Below are 19593 nucleotides of genomic sequence, written 5' to 3' on the forward strand. Positions count from 1 at the left end.
AACTGGGGTCAGTTGGATTCCTTGTGGAGAAGGAAGAGTCAGTGCTCTGAGGAGATGCCCAGCAGAAACACCAAGAAGGTGTGGAACCTTTGTGATAAGGAGACAACAGTATGGAGCCCATGCAATAAGATGACAGCATCAAACCATGTGTATGTAGTCCAGGTACTTTAGAGATTATCTATTTTATGTCATACTTCCAAATGATAATAGACTTTATTTCTACTCATTAATCAGTAAATATAGATGGGTTCTCTGAGACCAGCAATATAGGATTGTGAGACTCAGAAAAACCTCAAAAATTACCTGAATAATAGATATTAAAGACAATACCTAAATCAAATCCATTAGGTAGAAAAAAAAATCTGGAGTTTTAAATGTTTGTCTGGGTCAATTGATAAAGAGCACAGAAACCTTAGTGAAACTTGGACAAAATATGGTGTGTCACAGAACTTCAAGCTTTATAATTTTGAAGGGAGGAGGTTTTTTGCATTTGAGAATAGAAATAAATATCTTTTTGAAAGGTAATTAGAATGAACAGGCAGCTGTTTGGAATGAGTGGTCAAATTCTAATGCAGATGGATCTGTGGGAGAGTGAAGATACAGTCATCAAAAGCCCTTGGTGCCCCAGAAGTCTGTCACACTTTTCCAACCATAGCAAAAGGCATTCCCCCTGTGTAGGGAAGGGTGTCTGTATGTTTGTGATTGTTTCAGTTGCCCTTTGTGAGGAGTTACAAATTAATGAGTTTAGGTATTTAATATGTCATTACAATATTTCTGATTAGAAGGAGCCAGTGAAAAACCTGTTTTGCACATGTTCTGTACAGGACCAAAGAGAGGCTGTGATGCCTCTTGCTGTAATGTCATCAGCTCTGGGTGGTCCTAAAGTCACAAGGGATGGGATGTGCTGGGATGGACCTGGTCTTGGCAGTCCCAGTGTTCAGAGCAGCAGCTGAATCACAGATTATTTTGCTGACCTGGCACTTTTAATTCCTTCTGAGGAATTAAAGCAGAAATACTTACAAAGCTGAGATGTTTGATCATTATTTAAAAAAAATAGTTTTAAAGTATTCATACTACCAAAGAAGACTTTCAGATTTCTCTAGACCAAAACTGAGAAAACAAGAATGAAAGGAGACTGCAGAGGAGAGTTTAAGAAGGCCTTCAAGTACCAGTGGAAGCAGTTAAAGCAAAATCATGCTACAAGGGCAGTGAAGTTGCAATTCTTGGATCTCAAAGCAGGCATTGGTCTGCAATTCAGTCTATGTCCTACATCTCTTCCTAATCCCAATTTTGAGATTAGTTTTTTTCTGTGGTACTGGGTTGGTATTTCATGATGAGCAGTGAAGCAGAATCTGTCAAGTAAATCCTCATTTGGAGCTAGGTAGAAGCTAGTCAAAATCATGTGTGCCTGTATGAGAAAATGTCTTTTTAACAATCTAGGCACAGGTACACGAGAGGTTTAGTGAAGGTGGTTTCTTCTCCAGAATTTGCTGAATGGGAGGAGGCAGTGCCCAACAGCCCTGGTAGGCATGGCCTGGGTTCCTGACTGTGCTCTGAGCAGTAGAACTTGTTCAAAGCTGGGTCAGGTAGCTAGAAGGGCTGGCCATGGGCCACAGAGAACATTGTGTGGCACTTGTGGGGTGAAAGCAGTGGGGCCACCCATGAACTCGAAGTGCCAAGCGCCTGAGGGGCAAATGTGTGACTGAGTGCTGTCCTGGTGACACAGCACTTGAACAGCTTGTCCAGAGAGCCAGCCCCAGTGGAGTCCTCTGGAATTCATTGCTGTGAGCTGGGACTCTTCTGCACTGCGCAGTGGGAGGTGTCAGGGCGCTGGCACAGCCTGGCTCTGGCACTGATCCAGCTGCACAGGCATCCATGGGGGGCTAGCCACCAAAAAACCTGCACAGGGTCACAATCTGTCTATTTCTATGCTTCCCAGCCAGAGAGGGCTGCCTGTGGTACACAGGGGAGAGGAGAGCTGTCCTTGGGCAGGGTGGCACCCCATCTGCTGCAGAGGGCAGGGCTGCCTCTGTGTGTGCTGCATTTCCTTGGCACTCTCCCTCCCTCCACCACTCTGTTTGGCAGCCCTGATGTGCTCATACAATGCAGGAGCACCAGGGCCATTCCCTCCTCCCCACCCTGGCGAGGGGAATTCCTGACCCACACGGATGCACAGGGCTTAGCTGGAGCCATGCTCGGGTGTCAGCCTGGAGTAACCCCAGAGCTGGAGCTGGCTGAGCTCAGCATCCATCCCAGGCTGTCAGGGAGTGTATCTCAGAGAGGCAAGGCAAGTTTCAGCTGGTCTCCTTTAATAGTGGGGGAGGGAGGGGGAAATGTCTGTCAAAGTACCTGGTAGCACAGGCCTGTGAAGCAGCTGTGGTCGAGGGAGCAGTGCTGCTTAACCTGTGCAAATGAAACAGGGCCACAAGCATCACCCAGTATGGTAAATACTGTAGCCACAGGCCTTTCCCCTGTCCATTCTGTACCTGTCTAAACTATCTAATGTGATTCTGCCTACCTCCAGAAATGAGATCCCTGTACCCAGCTGAAGGGGACCATGAGGGCAGTGCTTCCCTCAAGATCATCAGCTGCAAGAGTTTTGAAGTGCTTAGCTCCTCTTTGCCTGCACCCAAAATGGTATAAATCTTTTTGCAAGTGAGGATGATTACTTGAGCAGTAAAGGATTAGCAGATGTGAGCATTGCATAGCTGGTTGTGCTAGTCACATTTTCCTAAATAGATATTCTGTTAGATACACACAAGCCAGGGAGTGCTATGGAATGCAGCTCTTTCCAAATAGAATAATACACACATGCCTATGTGTGTGCCTTTCCCAGACTTTCTATTAGCTTTTTGCTGAACAGAGAATGTATTTGTGTATCTGAGTAAAGGATTTTTGCCTTCTGAATTACTGATGCCTTTAAGAGGGATAAAGTGTTTTTAGTAACTGTAATCACACTGTGTGATTAATATAAAGTCCTTGTCTTTATGAAAGGATCTCTGGGTGGTTCAGGGATATTAAGCCTCCCAACAACCAGCTAAAGACAGGTACTGTCACTATAGGAAGGGAAACTGAGGCACAAATTAATGGAGCTGATTTGATTGTAGTCACTTATGTCATAGCCCAATCCCCTGGTTCTTTGTTGAGCAGTGAAACTTTGGTTTTCCTCAGACCATTCTTTAAGTTTGGGGTGATGCTAGGAGCAGAAAGCCTTCTCTCTTGGGTGGATGAGTTCCCTGCTGGATTATGGAGCTAAACCAGCTCTCCTTGGTGTTTACACAGCCTCTACAGCTGAAGGAAAAAAGCTTGTACTTTGGAGTTTTTTGGTGTGTGGGGAGAATGTGGAAAAGTCCTCTTCCTGCAGCACCCTCCATGTCCCTGGGTGAGGAAGAACACACAACCCCACCCTGAGAGCTGCTCTCTGAGGCAGGCCTGGAATCCTGGCTCTGAGAATGCTCCTGCAAGAGGTGTGGCTGCTGGGAATTCCTCTGGGTCTGTGTATTCCTGGTAGGGTTGGAACCCCTGTCTTACTGCTTGAAGTTATCTCTTGACCATGTTAATTAATACGTTCTCTTTGTTTTTGCAAGGCTAATGAGTTGTTGGGGAATTTCAAGTGCTTTGTTGGAAGCAACTGAATACAGAGAGCCTTCTGGATGCTGGCAAAACTCTGCCAAATACAGGGAATCCACACGGCTCACATACATCCCTCCCATGGTCCTCCAGAGAAAGCCAGTCTTTTGAAGGCTCTCTCTTGTACAAGCAGCTGTTGGGCAGAACAGAAAGCAGCTGCAGCCCCTTGTGAACTGGATTGAATTTTCTGCTGCTTGGAAAAATTCACCAAGGAAACAGAGAGAGACCAACAAATAGCGAAGTCTGGAGACAGCACTGCTGGCTACCTGCAGCATGGTTCTGCAAATTGCTAGCAGACTTCCAGGCAAAAAAAGGTTGTCACACATACTTGGCTAAATGACAGCCTGGGACCCAGCCCAGCCTTTCATCTTGCCTGCCAAGAATCTTTCTCTTCTCTTCTCTCTTTCCTTTTTTGCCCCCTTAAGTTCTCTTCAAGGAATGTGTCACTCCTGACACCCTCCACAAAACAAGAAATCGAGCAATGCTCAAAGCTTCTTCTGCTGAATCAACACACAGGAAAGAGCTTGGCTTTGGCCAACTTTCCTCTCTGTCCATAGGACTAAAATGTAATACAGAATGTTTTTGTGTAATTGTGTCCTGAACTCCCATTCTAATCCTTTTTGGGATCAGAAAGTAGTTAATTTTAGGCTGGATCTCACTGATAACCTTTCTAGCCAAAAGGGAAAACAACTGTTACCTTCCCAGCAGAGATGGGTCCTCAGTGCTGGAAGGCCAGCAGAGATTGCAGGAGGGGCACTGTGAACAGCAACTGAGACAGGGATGGATGAGGGCCTCGGTCCCTTGGCCTGGCACTCTGCTGTCTTCCTTTGCTGTTAGGGCTTCCTGTCTAGATCTAGTCTGCATTTACCCTGCCTGACTTTAGGTGTTTATTTGTTGTGTCCATTTAGGAACCCATGCACCCATGGTGATCTCTGCCTTACTGGAGAAGCAGCACTTCCAAGGAGTGGTTCAGGGTGACTGGTGCCAGTGGGCTGAACCAAAGTCTTACATTTGTTCATGGCTCACCAAGCTGAGCAGGGAGCCAGGCCAGAGAGCTGTGCCCAGCACTCACCTTCTCTCCCCTCTGGCCCCCTGAGTCAGAGTGCCCCGGTGTCACACAAGCCACAGCAGCCTGACTATAGGGGTGGCTGCAGCACAGATGTTTTGAGCAGGACATGACCAAGACAGCCATGTTGTGGGTTGTCTTAAACTGTCTTGTGGTTTGAACACCAAGCCTGTGGCTCATGACTTACCTACATTTTAGCCCGGGTGACACAGTGACCATAAACACAATTAAATAAACAAGCTTGAGGCCCCCAGCAGTGGTTTGGTGGGGTCTGGGGGAGCTGGCAGGTTTGTCTTGCTGCTTGGCAGGATCTGTCATCACATGCTGAGCTGCCAGTCACTGCAGGGACAGTTTCTGACACTAACCAGCCCAGGCTTTAGTCCCAGGCTGTCCCTCCAGCACAGGGACATGCCCACCCACAGGACAGGTTGCACAGCTTAGCAAACCAGAACCTCTCCCACCCTGAGTTGTTTCCAGGTGTTCTGGAGGGATTCACCACTAGAAGGTGGTGAGAGACCATGTCCTTTCACCACCTTTCCATATCTCTGAAATACCCAAACAAGCTCTTTTCTTCTTCCTCTCCTTCCCTCAGGAAGGCAGATGTCTAACCTTGCCCCAGTGTAAATGCAGGCAGGGATCCCATCAGCTAATAAAGCAAGAAATAAACACATTTCCTTAATGCCTAATCAAAGTTAATGAGGCATATGAAATTGCTGCAGTAAGTCTTAAGGAGGACAGACCAAGAGAAGGTTCACAGGTTTAGATATTTGTTTTTTTCACTAAGAGTACCACATAGTGAAATCCATTCACCCTGGAAGGAAGTCTTACCCAAGACATGAATATTTGTGTGTAAGCAAGCCACTTTGTGTGGTGCCTTATAAGACACCTCAGAAGTCCTGTGCCCTGCTCCTTCGCATACTGCAGAATGAAAGTCCAGTGGATTTATTTCCCTTGGCAAAACAACCATTTCTAGTTGCAAATGAAGACTGAGATAAGGGTTTGCAGATATTTCTTAGTGCAGAGGAAAGCTGCTCAGCATTATGCAAGTGTGTGTGGTTGGCCTCTCATGTCTGGTGTGCCTCAAGCCCACACTCCATCCCTCACAGGGTGAGCAAGGCCATAGCTTTTTATCTCTAATCTGATGCTTCTCTAAATATTCTGTCCAGGTTTTTGGCTCTAAGATGTCATGCAGATTTCAAATAATTTTTAAAATAGACATGGTTTGAAATAGAATGGCTTTATGAAAGCTAAACTGCAGTCTATTCTTAATGAAGTTTGAATTGGAAATTTGTCCCTCCCCTTTATTTTCCGTTTCCTTTTCCCCTCTTTGTTAGGTGATTACAACATAGAAAAGCATTCCCTGGCTTTCCATTCCCATCTTCCTTCCTGTCCAGATGAGCTGGAAAGGGGCAAAACCTCTGCCCACCGCCTTGACCCTGCAGTACAAGCAGGGGTGCTCTGTGCTCCAGCACTTCAGGAGGTTTTGGAATGCAGAGAATCAACCCTTCTCTCCAGGCTGGCTCAGCTGGGCCCCTCTTGGGCACTGACATGGCAGGGTGAGGGAGGTCTGGGGTTTCTTTATGGTCTTAAAGCCTAAGAAGTTGTTTCTCTTCTTCACAACATTTGCTTCTGGTTTCTACATTGCACAAGCCTTTCCAGAGAAGTTGGATTATCCAACAAACATGTTTGCAGATTTTTGTTTAGGAAAATGTCTGTTCTCTAGCCACTGTGACCCTGCCTAGGCTGGTGCTCCAGCAGCTCTCTTCTCTTTGCCCTGAAAGGGCCTTGCAGAAGTATAAATGATCCTTCATTCCTGCACACAAAGAAAAACCTTTAGTTCTTTAGTTTTGCTGATATGCTGACATTCCTAAAACAATAATTTGGGTTTGAAATAGGCAAAGGACAAATGCCCTGAAAATCTCTGATTGTAAATGTGGGGGAGAACAACTTATCATTAACTGACTGTTGATAGGAAGGGAGCACAGCTAATAAAACCTGCAAAGTGGTTTTGAGCTGACAAAGTATCTATTGACTGAGTAAAAAGAGAAATACAGTCGACCTTTGTGAGGCAAATTGTTGTCTTCAAAATATATATGTAAAATAAATACAAAATGAATTTGCAAAAATAAATATGCAAAGTTACATAAAGGCAGCAGTACAGTTTGTGAATACCAGCCAAGGCATACTGCAACAATAGGATGTAATGGCCCCAGTCCAGTGTGGGGCCACAGGCAGGATATCCCATTATTCCACTGGTGTTAATGATGCAGGAAATGGCCAGACTGAAAGGGGAAGAAAAGCAGGGGAATCTTTGAAAGAAGGACTCTTCCTTCAGGAAATTTTTGCATGTCTGTTTTTTATGTTGTTTCTGTCCATGCTATGGCTGTGAGTGTGTGTGAGAAGGTTTGTTTGTTGGTAGAGCTGGCCTGGGAACTATCAGTTATGAGAATTAGCTTGTACTTTTTGGGGGTTTCATGCTTATGCAGTTCTTTATTGTATATATGACTTTGTGTATATTTAAATAGAGGGGCAGACCTAATGAATGTAGGAAACAGAGAAGCTGGGACTTAATAAACATTTTGTTACACCTCCCCACCCCTTGAGAGAACTCTTTGCTGAAAGATTTTTGACAGGAGGGTCTGACAGGTATATGCTGCTGCTTCTCTATAAGCACTTACAATTAATCTTGATTAATTTAGGATGAAGAAGCATTGGAGGGTTCATGGGAAGCACTGCAGGCACCCCTGCCTCTCTGTTCCTGGGTTACTGGGCCCTGCTGCTCCCACCCTTAGAGAGGCACGGCTGTTCCTGAGCAGCAGGTTTGTGCTCTGGGGAGGGTCATGGTCACACACCCTCACAGCACCAGCAGCTCTCACCCAGCAAGGCTCCTCCAGAGCTCACCTGACTGCTCCCCTTGCAGGGGGGCAAGGCTCTACAGAGTTCAAAAGCAGATAATCTGCGGTCACATCCTTTGCCTGCACTGTGGAAGTAATGAGGAAAATCCGTGTGTTGGCTTTAAACCCAGTGCTGGCAGGAGCCAGGGCACCAGGGCTGAGCAGAGCTTGGTGATTCTGCTCCCGAGGCTCAGCTCCCCCAAGCCAGCCTGGCTGTCCCTGCTGAGCCCTCCAGGCAGCCCTGCATGGCCACACAGCTCCTCCAGTGCTGCTGACCCATCGGACCTTCAAGCCAAGCCACTGCAGAGGACACCAGCCTGGTGTCATACGTGACCACAAAACTCAGTGGCTACTGGTTACTTAATAAATTGACACATGATTTACAGTTCTTCCACCTGCACAAGTGGCCATGACACCTTTTTGCCCTTGCAGTGTAGTAGAACTTGTTCATTTTTGTAACTTCCTCTGTTGGTTTTCACTGGTGAGTGGTTTAAGGGTAGGTGAGCTGTCCCACACCTGATCCCTCTGTGCCTTTAATGGAGCTCCCCAGCAGGGTGGTGACTTGTTCCACTTTGGCAAACTTAGATGGACACACAGGGCTCAGATGCATGCAAACCTGCTAGCCTTCACAGAAATGGGCATTTGGGAATCCCTGGCAGGTACAGAAGAGCTCACTCCAATTGCAGAGTGCAAAATTCACTGCTGAAATTGACAGTGCCTGTAAAGGAAGGTGGAGTAGGTGGGAGACAGAGTTCTGCTGACCAGTGAGGTGTCAGAATATTTAGGACACCCTTGGCTTGTCCTACCTTTTGGCAGCTGGCACAGCTGCTGCATTGGCTATTAAGCTTGGTCCTTCCCAGGCTGAGCTAAGCTAGGTGTGCAGAGCATCAGCTGCAGACCAAAGAGTAGAAGGGTGGACAGTTAAGTAGAGGAGGAACAAGGGGGCCATGAGCAGGAGGAAGTGCTCTGCCAACCACAGGCTTTCCACAGACCACAGGCTGCAAAGCACAACTTCCTGAGCTATAAGCTTGTCACCAGGGTGGACCAGCAACACCAGCATTCTGCAAGGCAGGGAGGACACTGGACAGGCAAGCCTGCCTCATGGGACATGTCCAGCTTCTCACATCATTTCCATCATCCAATTTTTCTGTACATCCAAGACCTTACAATGTAGGAAGCTCCCATGGCTTGCTTTACATCCTACTTCTTTTCCCCCCTCGTTCTACCTGTCAGACAACAAGAAAGTTGTTTATTTCTGACTAGAGGGTCACAATTACCTGGGTGTGATCCCTGAAGATCTCAAGAACTTCTCTTTCTGCTTTTGGGTTTTTTGTTGTTTGTTATTTTATTTCAGTTTGTTTGTTTGATTTTGTAAGATCCCCTGGCTCCGTTACAAAAAAGCACTTATTAAAACCTGAATTTTCTGCAAGTCAGAGTTCATGTTTGGTGCACAAAATCAACTTTTGTGCTATGGTTTTTTCAATATATTTGAAATCTTTGCTACCTTCCCATCTTCCTAATACTCTGTTTTATGATGAAATAACCCCAGAATTTCAAAAATATGTTGGAGTTCTTCCTGCAGCTAGGTTGGGTTTAGGGTCTCACTTCCACCAGCTGTTGGAAGAAGAACCCAGCAAGATGACCAAAGGCAGGCCCAGAGGGTAAATGAATCCTTCTCCATCTCAGATTAATTTGATCTGAACTGATGAAGCGATCAAAGATGGGCTGGCTTATGAGTGTAAGTACATGGTATCAAAAATTGGCCATTTCTAGGAGGGAAGCAAAATGAAGCTTGATGTCCTCTGGCTGTGGCACTGCATAATGTCCCTCACAGTGAACTGAAAGTAACAGCACACGAATTCACATGTCCCTGAACAAAGATTTTTAATAAGTCTCTGCAGTCTGGACACCGAGCTACCTCCATTCAATGTGTTCCTCAACACCTGTCTAATCAGAAGTGATACCAAACCAAAGAAAGCATTGGCAGCTCTGTTTCTTGCAGTGGGTGAAGCCTTGTACTTGCTGTTCATATAACTCCAATTATTCCTGTAAGGAAAGAAGGTGACCACAAAAAAAAGGATATAAAGATCTGTCTGTATTGCCAGTGGCACAGAGCCCTGCAGCTGGGTCCAGCTGGGTTGGTTGTGACACTGGATGTAAACCAGCCCTGTGAGTCCTCTGTCAGTCTCACCCATCTCCATGAATCCCCATGCTCCCAGCTCTCTCTTTTAACCACAGGAATTAACAGCACTGCCTATCAATTTCCACCAGGACTGCTCTGTTGGCTTCAGCAGCTTCCATCTTTTCCTCCTGCTTCAAGTGCCCCTTATAACCCCTGGGCTTGAAGGGTTTCCACATGTCAGCCTCAGTCCCAAGCTGGTTTGTCCCAAATGGTGTCCCTTCAGGTACCAGGTAGCTCTGGTGCAGAAAGTTGCTCTATCACCTGGCACATGGAGTTTGTGACCATCTGTATTTCTCCCTCAGTATCAAGCCAGCTCACACACATTTTAAGACCTGTGGCTCCTGCTCTGCTATAAATATTTATATACACTTGGATCTCCCTCCTTGAGGGCAGCACAGCAAACCCTTGCTCTTTCTTGATGTCTTCTTGTATTCAGAGAGAGAAGCAAAAGCAATAAAACATAATAATAAAAGACTAGCTCCTAATTCTTAAATCTGGTCTGCTTAAACAATACTAAGGCACTCTGCCATTACTTATCAGTGCACTACAGAGCATTTGATTGACAATTTAAGATTTAGTTTTAAAAATACATTATGTCTCTTCTCAGAGCAAATGTGCAGGAGTGAAGAATTAATCTGGCAGTCCCTGCTGCCGTTTCACACAATTGCTGTGTGTCTCAGCTGCCTCAGGGAAACTCAGAGTGACCAGCCACATATAGTCCAGCCAGGAAGCCCTTAGTGTCAGCAGGATTGTGACAATATTTTTGAAACCCCTTGCAAAGGTATGCTCAGGCCTTCACCTGCACAAAATTCAGTGGATTATATCTCCTTGCTTGTCTGCTGACTTCTGGGAATATTGAACTGGCAAGTGTGGCTCCAGGTTTTTAAAGCAGTGAGTCATGGTGGTCATTACTGCAGTGTACAGTCACTGTGCAATAATTCAAACCACCATTGTCATTATTATTGCCTCCAACAAGCAACCTGATACCTGCTGCAAGCCCGGGGCAGGTGTGTGGATGTAATCACTGTGCAATTAATTAGCCTGTGCTGCCACTCAGTATGCAGCACACAGCTCCCTGCTTCCCAGCTGAATCCAATTTAGCAGAACCACTGCAAGATTCAAATGTACTTTGCAGGAAGAACTCAAGAAAAGAAAAGAAAAAAAAGAAAAGAAAAGAAAAGAAAAGAAAAGAAAAGAAAAGAAAAGAAAAGAAAAGAAAAGAAAAGAAAAGAAAAGAAAAGAAAAGAAAAGAAAAGAAAAGAAAAGAAAAGAAAAGAAAAGAAAAGAAAAGAAAAGAAAAGAAAAGAAAAGAAAAGAAAAGAAAAGAAAGCAGGCAGCTCTAGGGACAGATTTTCACCTTCACGTCACACCTATCAAAGCGAGCACCTGCCTCTATCAGCCAAAGGGTTTTGCAGGACTGTGGGACAAGGACAGAGTTTTATGTTATTTTTGAAACTGAGGCTTTAGAAGTCCACTGTTGCATGAATTCTGAGTGAGCAAGCTGGGAAGGCCGGCTGCTCACCATGGCAGCCCTGGAAATTCCTTCAACTGGCAGCACAGCGAGAGCCCAGGAGCTGCCTGGGCTCCCTCCTCCCTGTGCAGCCACAGAGCTCCCACAGAGCCAGATTAAATTGCTGGATTAAGCATTCCCACAGCCCCATCCAAATCTTTGTGACAGCTGTGCCCAGGACAGAAGTCAAGCGTCGGTGCCGTAACTGCGTCAGCCGGCGTGTCGTGGCTCAGGGCATTGCAGCTGAGCAAGGCCGGGGGGGCAGGCACTCCCCTTCCTCAGCCAGCACAGATTTGAGTCAATACAGTGTGTGCTACTGCTCCAAACCCAGCATTTTAAGGGATTTGGGCAATGCAAGCCTCTTCTTTTGGGAATTTATCCATCATCTCTTATAACTCACTGGCAGGAAACGTCTCACCAAACATTCCCCTGATTCCATATGATCTCCTTAATGACTCTTCCTGCCTCTCCTTTAGCCAGTCTCCCCTTTCACTCATCTGTGCTTTCCTCCCTCTCTACAGGTACAAGAGCCTGCTTAGCTCCTTCCAGGCTGGTCTGGCTTTTGAGAGCATACCTCAAAAGGGCCCACAAAATATTTGACTGCCTCTTCTGCCAAAAAAAAAAAAAAAAAAAAGCCTTATCCACTGCCCTAAATTTGCTGCACTGAAAGACTCCACACACTGAAATAATGAGATTTCCATTAGGGCAAACTTTCAGGCTCTCACTTTTTCATCTTGTATGTCTGAATTTGGATCTCTTTTCAATTTTCTATCCATTCTCCAAAATTCAGAGCCTACATGCAGCCACATGAGTTGGAAGGTCAGTTCTGTTATTTTTCCTTGCCAGTGTGCTCTTGTTACCAAAGTCCAGCGGGTGCTGTGGGCTCTCAGAGGTTGTGCCCATGGTGGGAGCAGAGGGATGGATGCTCTGTGGGAGCTCTGTGCCAGGGTCCCTGTGTGCCTGTGCTCAGCAGGTCCAGGCTGGCTTGTGTCCCTTTCCTGGCTTTGTGGATAACCCTCATTTCCCTGCAGGCAATGGGATCCCAGTGCTTTGCTGGCCCCACCTTACATAACTAATGGCTAACAAGATTCCCCAGGCAGGAGCTATGGCCGTGCATGTCACCTTCTGGTGACACAGCAGGACATTATCAGCATTGACCTCCTTCTGTCTGACGTTTCACACATCATTCCGATGTGATCAGGTTCATGGCTTTGTGACTAATTAGGGGAGCAATTTTTGTGTTACGGAACATTTCATTATATGTCAACTTTCCCTTCAATTCATTACTTCTGTCACATTACTGAGTATGAATATTGCCATCCAACACATGTTTTCCCTTCACGTGGTTACAAGGCTTTTTTTTGGTTGTTTTTTTCTGTAAAAAACCCCAAGGGATGACTCAGGGTAACTTCCAAAAGGATATTCCACTGTTTTACTCAATTTGTTCAGATGATATTGATTAAAATCACATGCTGTTAAATCTAAAAGAAATTCCCTCACCTATGTGACAAGCTGGGCTTTTATCACAAGTAGAGCTTCACTTATTTCAATTTGCTTTTTATAAAGCACAGTTCTCTCATTCCTACTGTCTTGACTATGATCTTAAAAAAGGATTGATTAAAATCAAGATTCTGTGAAATAATACCTTTATCTACAACCTGAATTATAAAGGCACCTGTATTTTCTGAGAAAGCTGTCTGTGAAGGGTTGAAAAAGAAAAAAACTACTAAAAAATAAAATCTTTGTATTGCTTCTGAGATATGAAACGCTATTTTTACACAAACTGACTTTTGGGACAGACGTGCTGTGCTAGGTTAGGCCTTTGAAATGACTCTCTTTTAATAGTTTAAGACTGACCTTATTTGAAATGTAGTACCTTAAGATCTGTATCTTTTTAAATAAAAGGAAAAGGAAAAGGAAAGGTATTTGAAGTAAGACCAAATCAAAAGGGAGAGTCCTGTTTTCAGTTCTGACCTCTAAGCAGAAAAATTAGAGCAGCAAAATATTTTTGTGTATTTTCTTTAAATGCAAAATCAATTAATGAAGTGAATGACAAGCCTGTATCCCCATAAGTCCATGGCTTTACCCAGTAGAGCTCTTGTGACCAGACTTTTCAGCACAAGTATTTCCACTGCCTGCAGAACTAAGCACATGGATAAATTGACTTTGTCAACTCAGCACCAGAGCCTGAAGGCAGTATTTATCACCAGTCTGCCATTAGACTGCTGTGACTGTGCTCACAGGGGTCTGAGGATGAGGGAAGAGATGAGGATCTGACTCCATGTTTCAGAAGGCTTGATTTATTATTTTATGATATATATTATATTAAAACTATACTAAAAGAATAGAAGAAAGGATTTCATCAGAAGGCTAGCTAAGAACAGAAAAAGGAAGAATAACAAAGGCTTGTGTCCTGGATAGACAGTCCGAGCCAGCTGACTGTGATTGGCCATTAATTAGAAACAACCACACGAGCCCAATCACAGATGCACCTGTTGCATTCCACAGCAGCAGATAATCAATATTTACATTTTGTTCCTGAGGCCTCTCAGCTTCTCAGGAGAAAAAATCTTAAAGAAAGGATTTTTCAGAAAATGTGTCTGTGACAGACTGCAGGGACTCTTCTGCTGCATCGCTGCTTTTGAAGCCATGAAACATCTCTCAGACCCTTCAGCTGGAGGGTGGCACCCAGGGGACAGGCATGCTCAACCCTCTGTGGCCCTGGGCACCCCTGTGCATCCCTTACCTGTGTCTGTGCATCCTCACCTGTGTCTGTGCATCCTTACCTGTGCCTGTGCATCCTTACCTGTGTCTGTGCATCCTTACCTGTGTGTGTGCATCCCTCACCTGTGTCTGTGCATCCTTACCTGTGTCTGTGCATCCCTTACCTGTGTCTGTGCATCCCTTACCTGTGCCTGTGCATCCTTACCTGTGTCTGTGCATCCTTACCTGTGTGTGTGCATCCCTCACCTGTGTCTGTGCATTCCTCACCTGTGTCTGTGCATCCCTCACCTGTGTCTGTGCATCCTTACCTGTGTCTGTGCATCCCTTACCTGTGTCTGTGCATCCCTTACCTGTGTCTGTGCATCCTTACCTGTGTCTGTGCATTCCTCACCTGTGTCTGTGCATCCCTTACCTGTGTCTGTGCATCCCTTACCTGTGCCTGTGCATCCTTACCTGTGTCTGTGCATCCTTACCTGTGTGTGTGCATCCCTCACCTGTGTCTGTGCATTCCTCACCTGTGTCTGTGCATCCTTACCTGTGTCTGTGCTTGAGCAGCACTGAAGGGTGAGCCCAAACCAGCAGGGCCAGCACAGAGCCCCCTGCCAGCCTGCTGGCACGACAGCCTTGGTGCCTGGGGTGGTCTGGTGCCCCTCCAGGAGCATTCCTGATGTCTGAGTGCCCGTGTCTGTGCTGGGGAGTCCTCTCCCCCCAGGTTTCTGTTTGCAGCTCTGCTTACCAGGGACTCCCTTGCTGTGTTTCAGCCCTGTCAGAGATGCCAGTGAAGAGGGGAAGGAGACACATCTCTGTCAGGCCAGTGCTGTGCAAAATTGTCTCCAGCTCCCAGGGATCAGCATCCTTGACAAACTCATCAAGACGTGTCCTGTGTGGCTGCAGCTGAACATGAGCCAGGAAAGGGCTGGGGCGATCCTTGGCAAAGAAACAGCAGGGGTAAGTCCAAAGCAATTTCAGTTCAGACAACCACATTTCCTGTCCTTGGTTAGGAGAGCAGTGCTTTTCTTATGTGGAAGCAAAAATATTCAGCAGACTGCTCTCTATTTTCATTACCATTTGACACTTTACCTCTCTCAACAGCACAAAACAGATATATTGGCTTTGGGAAAAAAAGGAATATTATCTCTGGGTTCATTTGTAGATTCATGGAGATAGCTTCCCATCCACCACCATACTCACAAGTATGGTGATTTTCCTGATCTGGAGCAATGAAAAAAAAAATCTGTGAAGGAAAGGGCCTTAGATTCAGGGAGCTGCTGGGAGTAATTTTTATTGCCACATTGATATCTGGTTTGCATGAACTGAGTATTAGAGAATTATGCACTTGTGCAAAGCTTGCTTAAGGAAAACAGCTCTGTGCCAAAGGGAGCTGCTCCCCTTTCCTGAGAGGTCTGAGAGGTGAGGCATAGCGGGCTGTAGCTGTCCTGGCTGCATCCTTTGGGAAGGGAGGGTGTAAATGACCTGAATTTATGTCAGGGCACACCTGCTCTGAGGATGTTTGGACCTGTCCCTTGGCCAAGTCAGTCCATCCCAGGGCTAAATGCTGGCACAGCTGAATGACACTTTCCAGTGGGATTCACCTGAGCAGCCTGGGCTGTGCAGTGCACCTCACCCTGAATCAGATTTCTCAATTAGATTGAGCAAGATCTTTGTTTTTCTGTAAGCTCTGTCTCTAAGTGGAGTCTGTGATAGCCACGCATGGCCCCAAGCCCCCTCAGGCATTACCCATTCCCTGCAGGCTGGGAGTTCCCCACCTCTGAGTGGCTTTGGGGGAACACGCTGCCTCTGTTCCTCCTGCTCAGCTGTCCTTGGGCACGGCCTGCAGCTGCAGTGGGAAGCAGGCAGGAGAAGAGCTGGTGCATCAGAGGTGTCCATGGCAAGGGCAGAGCCTCCTGCCCTCTGGGAGCCCACCTGGAACTGGGCAGCACCATTCCCACCTGTGGTGAGCATAGAAGAGACTGATTTCAGTACTGGCCCTGACCCAGGGGAAGTACAGCACTCAGGGCTCAGCACAGCTCAGAAATTCCACCTCCTGCTTCTCTGAACAGCCAGAGCCCAATTTTAGCCTCTGGATCCATGGCAACCAGGCGTGCCCATCAGGAAAAAAGAAGTGATTCATTTCCAGGTTTCATTTCCCTGGTTGCTCAGATTAAATTTCAGATGTAGCACTATAAGATGGTGCTGGTTAGAGGGACAGCAGTGGCATGTGGGTGGTGGGACCTGGGCAAGGGAGAGCCTCTCCCTGCAGGTGCCACCTGCCTGTAGACACTTACTGCAGCAGAAGGTGGGGCTGCCCTGCAGAAATCAGCCTGCTTGGGGCACACATGTGTGCATTTATTTGCATTTTCTCTGCCCTGATGGTCGACATGAGGCCCTGGGGCTCCATTTCTCCTGAGCTCAGAGGCCAAGATGACAGCACTGTGTGAGGTTGAGAAGCAGCCCCAAAGCTGTGTGTTCAGCATGGGGGCTTCAAAGGGACTGGAGATGCCCTTAGGACTGGGACTCATGCAGGGAAAGGTCCTGGCTTCTAGACAAGCTTTTTTTAAAATTCCTCTGCCCAAGAAATTAATGGTTTTTTGCTAGATTTCCATACATTACAGTTGATTAATGATTTTATCAACTCATACTTCTCTTTCTAATATTAATATCCAGGCTACAAAATTAGCTTGATTTCTTAATTCAGGTTTTTAAAAATACCTTGACTCCTTTCTGCCTAAGCTCACTATCAAAGAACAGATGAATGTGAAGATTATTTTGTCTTTGCATCTGCACCTTCAAGATACAAGCTAAAAATAGCTCTGACAATGAGCTTTAATTAGATACACACTTAGGATCTCATACAATACAAAAATTGAGGCTTTTTTCTTTTTTCTTGGTGGAGCAGCTCTGTGGGAAAGGAGCTGTAGCGATGGTGGCCAGCCAGCTGGGCACAGACCCACTGGGGACAGGCAGTGGAACCAGGGCTTGTCCAGCCAGGAGACACCTTCAGGGAACCACACAGCAACCCCTGGCACCTGCAGGGAGCTCATGGGGAAGATGAAGGCAGGCTGTGCTCAGCTTGCAGGGTGGGGGGACAAGAGGCAGCAGGTTACACTGAAACCAGAGGGTCCAGTGTGATGGTGTTCACAGGGGTCCAGGGATGAGTGGAGAGATGGAGATCTGACTCCATGTTTCAGAAGGCTTGATTTATTATTTTATTATATATATTATATTAAAACTATACTAGAAGAATAGAAGAAAAAGTTCTCATCAGAAGGCTTAGCTAAGAACAGAAAAGCAAGGATGGTAACAAAGGTTTGTGGCTCAGACACTGTGTCCAAGCCAGCCGACTGTGATTGGCCATTAATTCCAAACATCCACATGAAACCAATCACAGATCCACCTGCTGTGTTCCACAGCAGCAGGTAATCAATGTTTACGTTTTGCCCCTGAGGCCTCTCAGCATCTCAGGAAGAAAAAATCCTAAGAAAGGATTTTTAATGAAAAGATGTCTGTGGCAGTCCAGACTGGGTTCAGGGAACATTTTGTCCCTGTGAGGACAGTAAGTGGTGGGACAGGTTGCCAAGAGAGGCTGCGCAGTCTCCAGCTTTGGACATTCTCCAGGCTGGTACAGACAAATCCCTGAGAAACTTGGTCTGGCCTCATGGCCTCACCCAGCGGGTTGGAAAAGGGTCCTCACAGGATACCTGCCATGCTGAATGATCTTCTGGTCCCACAAAAAGCTCTGCCACGGGCACTGCGGCCACCAGAGCCTTTGGCCTTATGCTCCTCTCATGGACACTCAAATCCTTTCTGACTAAATGTACAAGTGACGCCCTTGCTTTAGACCTGGACTGGGACATTCTGGGGTGACTCATCTGTGACTTAGGGCACTGGTGTGAGGACCATCACTGAACAAACTGGGAGTGCAGTTTTAAATCTTCAGCTGGTGAAACAGTTTGCTTTAGGCATAAGTGGGATATCAGTGATGCATAGAAACTTTGTGAGTGCCTTGGCAGGTCTGAATTTCACTTAGATGAAATGTCCTTTTCCCCATTATTTTTTGTTGTATAAAGCATAGCTAAGTGGAATGAAGCTAAAATAAGGCTATTTAAAGGTGAATTGTACTGATAAAATCTACATTGCCAATGACCTAAAATGAAGTTTAGAAGCTCACATAATGTAGCTGAGCTCTTGATTCTTTTCTCCTTTTTCAGATATTCTTAGTTAGGAAGGAGGGTAATGTGAACAACATGGTCCTTGCAGTCCGCCTGCCAGTGCAGAACGAGGCTCCTGCTGTGCTGGAGTACAACATTAAAGAAGAAAAATCAAGTAAGGTCTTTGCATTTTCTGCTCTTGCTCTGGTTAAGGTACTGCGTCCTCTTGTGATCACCAATATTTATGTAATCTCACTTGCACTGAACAAGTTCCTCTTGTGCCTGGCAGCAGATCTTGCTTTTATGATGTAGCTCAGTTAATATTTCCTGCAGCTGCTTTACCTCAGCTCCCCTGTGGTCCTGCACCTTCTTTTATCATTTACAGACTCACAATAGGGAAATAAAGCACCTCCAGATGAGGAGGCCAGTGCTTTGATCAAGCAAGGGGAGCTGCCTTTCACCAGCTGGAAGTCTTGAGGGAAGTGGGAAGCATTGGCAGATTGAGCTTGGTTAACTCACTGACTCTCTCTATTCAAGCCACTGAATTTGGGGTCACCAGCCATCTGACATCTGCTGTGCTGCCTTTTCATGCACCTGGTCCAGTCCCACTGAACCACAAGCCACCCCTGAGCTGTTCTCAAAGCCGGCCAGGGGAGCAGGTGGCTGCTGGTCCCAGTGCCATTCCCAGCTGGACAGCCAAGTGAAAATTAACCCAGTCCAAAGTCTAACCCAGCCCTCTGTGTAAATGGATGTGTAAGGCACATGATTTCCACTTTCAAAGGGATATTTGGAAACACCTGAGTTTTAGGATAGTCATAGAAACGCACACTCAAAAGAGTTCATAAAAATAACTGCACACCGTTTATTTATCTGAACACATTTAAATCCTCTGCCATTGAGCTCTGTCCCAAAGCCAGCTTTCCAGAGAAACTGTTTTATTCTTTGCTAAAACATTTGTTTTTCTGCAGATCAGTGTGCAATATCACTTTCCCCTTGTTCAAATGAACTTTTACAGTTACTCAGTTTTTCCTTCTCCTATATTTCTCCACATACCTCTGTGTTGTAAACAGACTTTAAAGCCAGAGGTACAAGTGAATCTCTCAAACTGTTCTAATCTCAAGGGCAGACCCCAATCTGCCACAGCCCTGCTCCTGCACGGGGGCAGCTCCCTGTCTGGCTGCTGCATCCCTGGGAAGTTTTCTCTCTCACCTGCCTGCTCCTGGGAGCACCCAGCTGTGGAGATGTTCAATGTTCCCTGTGAGGGCAGGAGCAGCAAAGCTTTTGCCACAGCTCCAGGTGTTCAGTTAAGAATACAAGGGCAAGGGTTAGCTGCAGGGTAGAGAAACCTTTTATTTATTTAGCTATTTGAACTTGACCTAGGACTTAGATTTTTCATGGTGGGGAATCAGTTTTTTGATGATTCAAGATTTCCTTTGGAT

The 19593-nt window shown here is 46.1% G+C and overlaps 1 protein-coding gene across 1 annotated transcript in view; it reads left to right on the forward strand.

Moving 5' to 3' along the window:
* LOC131084961 (ras and Rab interactor 3-like) overlaps positions 1-19593 on the forward strand; it is a 153955-nt gene that overhangs the window by 93009 nt on the left and 41353 nt on the right. The window contains exons 18-19 of the mRNA XM_058026719.1: positions 14768-14954; positions 18215-18329. Of these exons, the coding sequence (XP_057882702.1) occupies positions 14768-14954; positions 18215-18329 (302 nt within the window). The remainder of the gene's footprint in view (positions 1-14767; positions 14955-18214; positions 18330-19593) is intronic.

The sequence above is a fragment of the Melospiza georgiana genome, chromosome 6 (assembly GCF_028018845.1).
Source record: "Melospiza georgiana isolate bMelGeo1 chromosome 6, bMelGeo1.pri, whole genome shotgun sequence".
Classification (NCBI taxonomy): domain Eukaryota; kingdom Metazoa; phylum Chordata; class Aves; order Passeriformes; family Passerellidae; genus Melospiza; species Melospiza georgiana.